Source organism: Ovis aries, chromosome 5, assembly GCF_016772045.2.
Source record: "Ovis aries strain OAR_USU_Benz2616 breed Rambouillet chromosome 5, ARS-UI_Ramb_v3.0, whole genome shotgun sequence".
NCBI lineage: Eukaryota > Metazoa > Chordata > Mammalia > Artiodactyla > Bovidae > Ovis > Ovis aries.
The window spans coordinates 7,897,061-7,903,662 of NC_056058.1; the positions used below are offsets into that span (position 1 = coordinate 7,897,061).

The following is a 6,602-nucleotide window of genomic DNA, read 5'->3' on the forward strand; positions in this document are numbered from 1 at the left end:
CATTATTTTGTTAGCCTGTGAGATGAGCGCAATTGTGTGGTAGTTTGAACATTTTTTGGCATTGCCTTTGTTTGGGATTGGAATAAAAACTGACCTTTTCCAGTCCTGTGGCCACTGCTGAGCGAGTGAAGTCACTTAGTCGTGTCCAACTCTTTGTGACCCCGTTGACTGTAGCCTGCCAGGCTCCTCTGTCCATGGGATTCTCCAGGCAAGAATACTGGAGTGGATCGCCATTTCCTTCTCCAGGGGATCTTCCTATCTCAAGGATGGAACCTGGGTCTCCTGCATTCCAGGCAGACGCTTTATCCTCTGAGCCACCAGGGTGGCCACTGCTGAGTTTTACAAATTTGCTGGTCTATTGAGGTATCACTTTAACAGCATCATCTTTTAGGATTCGAAACAGCTCAGCTGGAATTCCATCACCTCCACCAGCTTTGTTCGTTGTGATGCTTCCTAAGGCCCCCTTGACTTCACATTTCAGGATGTCCGGCCCTAGGTGAGAGATCACATCATCATGGTTATCAGGGTTATGAGGATTGTTTTTGTACAGTTCTTCCGTGTATTCTTGCCACCTCTTTTTATTATCTTCTGCTTCTGTTATTTCTACCATTTCTGTCCTTTATTGTGCCCATCTTTGCATGAAATGTTCCCTTGGTATCTCTAATTTTCTTGAAGAGATCTCTAGTCTTTCCCATTCTATTGTTTTCCTTTATTTCTTTGCATTGATCACTTAGGAAGGCTTTCTTATCTCTCCTTACTATTCTTTGGAACTCTGCATTCAGATGGGTATATATTTCCTTTTCTTTCCAGAGGGGACCAAGCTTATTTTTGAATGGGGATTAAGGGATTTCTCTTCAACTCTTGAATCAAAAAACTGTTGGTGGACTTTATTCTTTGGTGTTTGGGTTTCTATGTTATGCCTCCCATTTCTGTTTCCCTTTTTATCTTCTGGATCCTTCTATTTTTACCTTCTCCCCAACTGGCTTTTTAATGTCTTAAAAATGTTAACTTTTAAAATGTGTAAATACTAACTCTTGGTTAAGAAATTATTCATGCGCCACATTTTTTTTTTAATCCATTCCTTTGTTAATGGACATTTAAGTTGATTCCATGTCTTGGCTATTGTAAGTACTACTGTAATGGACATTGGGGTGCATATATCTTTTAGAATTATGGTTTTTCTCTGGACATATGTCCATGAATAAGACTGTGGAATCATATGGTAAATTAGCCATAAAAAAGGATGAGGTAATGCCATTTGCTGTAATATGGATGGAACTAGATAGAGATTAGCATACTAAGTGAAGTAATCAGAGAAAGAAAAATATATGATATCACATATATGTGGAACCTAAAAAATGGTATAAGTGAAGTGAAAGTATTATAAGTTAAACTAATATATGTAAAACTATGGTGGTACTAGTGGTAAAGAACCCACCTGTCAATGCAGGAGATGTAAGAGATATGGGTTTGATCCCTGGGTCAGGAAGACCCCCTGGAGGAGGGCATGGCAACCTACTCCAGTATTCTTGCCGGGGGAATTCCATGGACAAAGGTGCCTGGAGGGCTACAGTCCACGGGGTCACAAAGAGTTGGACGCGACTGAAGTACCTGAGCACTTTCGCGACTGAAGTACCTGAGCACTCATGCATTACAAGTGAAGCTAAGTGAAACTGTTTGCAGAACAGAAACAAACTTACAAAGTTCAGAAACAAACTTACGATTACCAAATGGAAATGTGGGGCAGGAGGAATGAATTAGGAGTTTGGGATTCATGTATACACACTACTATGTATAAGACAGATAATCAATAAGGACCTACTGTATAGCACAGGAACTTTCTGCTCAGTGTTTTATAATAATCTATATGGTAAACGAATCTGAAAAAGAATGGATATATGTGTATGTATTACTGAGTCACTTTGCTGTATGCCTGAAACTGATACAACTCTACTCAATAAAATAAAAAAAAAATTCATGCAATGGAATAATGAAATGTTGTTCCCCAATCCAGGTCCTTTTTCATCCAGTTCTTAGCAAGGGCCTGCAATGAATAATCTCTCTTAGTGGCTTTTGCGTAACCTCCCAGAGTTTCTACACAGATATAAACACACACACACACACACACACACACACACACACACACACACACACACACACACACAGAGTTCCTTCTGGGAACTGTGAGGAAGAATCTGTTCGTGCCTCTCTCTAAGATTTTGGTTTGCTGGCAATCTCTGGCATTCCTTGGCTTTTAGAAGCATCACCTTGATCTCTTCTTTCATCTTCACATGGATTTTTCCGTGGGTGCATGTCTGTGTCCAAAGTTTGCCTTTTTTATAAGGATGCCAGTCACAGTGGATTAGGACCCTAGTGACCTCATTATAACTTGGTTATCTTGCAAAGACCCTCTTTTCAGAAATGGTCATGTTCTGAGGTACTAGGGGTTAGATTGTGACCTATCTTTTTGGAGGACGTTCAGCCCCTAATCCAACCTCTTCATGTAGCTTAGCCTACCGCATCCACTTGTTGCTGACAGCGCCTATAGAACCATATAGGATTTGGAACCATGAGATGAAATCTCAGGAAACACATGGACTCTGTGGTTAGTTCAGGGCCAGTGTCCTCCCACTGTGATCTCTGTGCTGCCTGCTTCAGGACCACCTGGAGAGCCTGTTAAGAAGGCAGATTCCAAGGTCCAGTGTCAGCCTGCTGAATCACGATCTCCATGATCCAATGCCAGCCTCTCCTATGTCCCAATCTGGGGCACATGGGAGGCCTGTTGATGACCTTGATCCCTATGCAAAGTCAGGACCACTAGGCCCCCTGTGAGACTGAGGTTGATGACTGCTGAATCGGAAAGCAAGTGAGCTCATCTCATGTTCTCAGAGTCCTTCCTCCAGTCACTTAGGAAGCATGGTGATACACACTTTTTTTTTTTTTTTAAGACACAGACCATTTATTTATTTTTTTACTTTTACTGGAATATAGTTGCTTTAAATATTGTGTTAGTTTCTGCTGTACAGCAAAGCGAATCAGTTACACATATACATGTATCCCATCTCTTTTATACTGCCTTCCCATGTATGTTACCGCAAAGCGCTGAGCAGAGTTCCCTGTGCTATACAGTAGGTTCTCATTAGTTATCCACTTTATACATAGTATCAATAGTGTATATATATCAGTCCCAATCTCCCAGTCTATCCTACTTCCCATGCCCCCTTGGTGTGCATAAGTTTGTTGTTTATGTCTGTGTCTCTATTTCTGCTTTGCAAATAAACTCATCTGTACCATTTTTTCTATATTCCACATATAAGCGATACTATATGATACTCATTTTTCTCCTTCTGACTTATTTACTCTGTATGACAGTCTCTAGGTGCATTGACACCTCTGCAAATGGTACTATTTTGCTCCTTTTTATGGTGGAGTAATATTTCATTGTATAAATATACCACATCTTTTTTACCCATTCCTCTGTTGATGGACATTTAGGTTGCTTCCACATTCTCTTTATTGAAGACAAAGATCTTCATTAAAATTGAATGTAGCTAATCTTTCATTCAACTAGGATTATCCATGTACCATTTCTATAAGACACCCGAGAAGGACCAATTTATGGCTACTTCAAAATCTCCTACTCTGACCTTCAGGAGGAAGATAAACCATGGGGAAAATACACATCTTTTCTTTCCTGCAGTGCTTCATTCATCTCTTACGACAGACACATTTACCGTGTTGGTCTGTGATGATTTCTTGACAGATTTCTGTTCCATACCAGACTCTGAATGCCTTGAGAGCAGCAGTGGATGTCTTTCAGTGTCCCATGCACTGAACTGTGGTCCTGGAACATGGCAGGTGCCGAACAGCTATTCTGCCCTAGGACTGATGGGTGCTACTTTGCCACCCAGCTTCCTCAGGGCTGCCTTCATGTCCTTGTTCCTTAGGCTGTAGATAAAGGGGTTCAGCATGGGAATGATCACAGCATACATCAGGGCAGCTGCCTTATCCTTCTGGGAGGAAATGGGAGATGCCGGCTGCAGGTACACAGCAAAGATGGTGCCATAGAATAGTGTCACTACAGTGAGGTGCGAGCCACAAGTGGAGAAGGCTTTCCATTTGCCCAGAGCAGAAGGGATCCTGAAGATCGTCCGAAAAATGCAAGTATAAGAGAAGACTTTGCACACGAGGGGGCTGATGCCCATCACAATACCGAATGCAAAGATCACTAGCTCATTTGTGTGTGTGTCTGAGCAGGAGAGCTTCAGCAGGGGCATGAGGTCACAGAAGAAGTGGGGGATTTCAGAGCCAGCACAGAAGGTCAACTGAGCCATGAGGCTGGTGTGGACAATGGACTGGAGGTTGGTGATCAGCCACGACCCCACCACCAGCAGCCCACACACACGGGGACTCATGATGGCCAAGTAGCGCAGAGGGTGGACAATGGCCATGAACCGATCAATGGCCATCACAGCCAGGAGGAAGCTGTCCATGGTCCCAAACAGGTGGAAGGCGTACATCTGGGCAAGGCAGCCTGCAAAGGGGATGGCTTTGCTCTGTGTCCAGAGGTTCACCAGCATTTTGGGGACAGTGGTGGAAGAGAAGAAGATGTCGATGAGGGACAAGTTGGAGAGGAAGAAGTACATGGGAGTGTGGAGGTGTGAGTCTGTGATGATGGCCAGGATGATGAGCAGGTTTCCAAAGATGGTGACCAGGTACATGGGCAGGAACAGCCCGAAGAGGAAGATCTGATGCTCTGGTTTTTCTGAGAGTCCCAGGAGGAGGAATTCTGAGACTGCTGTTTGGTTTTCTGGTTCCATGGATGGCCTGTGTCTACTGTGAAGGAGAAAAGGGCAGAGGGAAGCAACATAAAGCTGGGAATCAAACAGTACTACAAAGCTACAGTCATCCAAACAGTGTGGCACTGGCACAAAAACAGAAATATAGGTCAATGAAACAGAATAGAAAACCCAGAAATAAACCCATGCATCTACGGTCAATTAGCCTAAGACAAAGGAGGCAAGGCTATACAAAGTTGGAAAGACAGTCTCTTCAACATGTGATGCTGGGAAAATTGGACAGCTACATGGGAAAAAATGAGATTAGATTATCCTTTAACACCATACACAAAAATAAGCTCAATGTGAATTAAAGACCTAAATGTGAGACCAGACACTATAAAACTCCTAGAGGAAATCATAAGCAGGACATGCTCTGATATAAATCAAGGCAATATCTCTTTTGATCCATCTCCCAGAATAATGGAAATAAATAAAATGGAAATAAAGAAATAAAATAAACAAATGGGACCAATCAGGGAATGTTTAACAGGAGGATTCCTACATGCTGTTTCTCATAAATCCTCTGTTCCTTATCAGTTTCTGTTGCCAGCAACCAGTGGTATGGCATGCCGCTCCCAGGACTGAGGTCATAGGAGGAGACAGGCTTGAATCTCCTTCAGTAAACATTCTTACAACAAAACTGCTTAGTCTCGATCCTCTTTCTTGAGGTGTGGATTGTCTCCTGATCTTGTGACCATTATTAATCCCTGTTCCCTTGGTAACGGTTGCTGTACGTTTGGTTTTCTGATCTTTATCATTGTCGAAAGAAATTTCTTGTACAACAGCCTATATATACTCACAGAAAGATCATGAAAGCACCTTTGCTCCATCAGAGCTTGAGTCTTCGTGTCTTTCTTTCTTTCTTTTTCTCTCTCTCTCTTTCACTTTCTTATCATCGACTCCAGACTGCCAGGTTCCGGTCCATTAAAGGACCCCAACAAGTGGCGCCCAAACAGGGACTTGGCATACGTGGCATTTCGGACAGAGTGGCTCAGGGGCTACTGAGGTTGGGACCTATTGAGGTCGGTAAGTACTAAGACAGGGGTCAAACGGCCAGAAAGCCCTAACATTTCTCTACTTTACTTCACCATTTGCTTAAAGCTCAGGAACTTTTGGTTTTGCGCCAATGAATAGAGGCTTGCTTTCAAACAGTGGTTAAATGCAGTCCTTGGTTTCCTGATAAAGGCAGTTTTGATTTAGAAACTTGGCACCAGGTCAAAGAAAATGTTTAATGAGCTGCCAGGAAGGGAAAAAACATTCCAATTGATTTATGGCCCCTATGGGCCCTCATTAAAGCTGTAATTCTGCCATTTCAAGGTAAATTCTAGCCCTCCCAATATTCGACAACAGACAGAACACTTATTACATGAATATAAGTTAAATGATAAAACTTTACAAAAGGTCCAATTAAAATAACGTAAAATATTTCAAAAATTTCGTACTAATCCTATCCTGGCTACTCCAAATGCTCCTCCTCTCCCAACAGGCGCAAGTCCAAAAGTCTCTCCTTTGCTAGAACCTAATAATTCTGATAACGTCTCTTGAGACACCTTTTGACACCAAAACCGGCAATGCTTTTCTAGATAATAATGATAAGTCCTTAACACAGACTCATATTTGCAAAAAATTGGCACTTACTTGCTCTCCTCCATGACAGAGGCTCTCTCAATTACTGGCTTTGCAATCACAAATCTCTGAAGCCAATGGTTTCTCTGCCTTTCCAGTTTTAAGAAATCCTGATGCTCGAGGGCACATAATACC

At 42.4% G+C, this 6,602-nt stretch overlaps 1 protein-coding gene across 1 annotated transcript; it reads right to left on the reverse strand.

Annotated features, from left to right (window-relative positions):
* Nucleotides 1-964: 964 nt before the first annotated feature.
* Nucleotides 965-5,788, reverse strand: LOC101102980 (olfactory receptor 1I1-like). The gene has a single exon (XM_060416261.1). The coding sequence runs from the start codon at nucleotides 4,818-4,820 to the stop codon at nucleotides 3,870-3,872; it is 951 nt and encodes a 316-aa protein (XP_060272244.1). The 5' UTR covers nucleotides 4,821-5,788; the 3' UTR covers nucleotides 965-3,869.
* Between the last annotated feature and the right edge of the window lie 814 nt (nucleotides 5,789-6,602).

Excerpts from the sequence above, each read along its gene's own strand:
- LOC101102980 (XM_060416261.1), bottom strand. The coding sequence starts at position 4,820 with ATGGAACCAGAAAACCAAACAGCAGTCTCAGAATTCCTCCTCCTGGGA.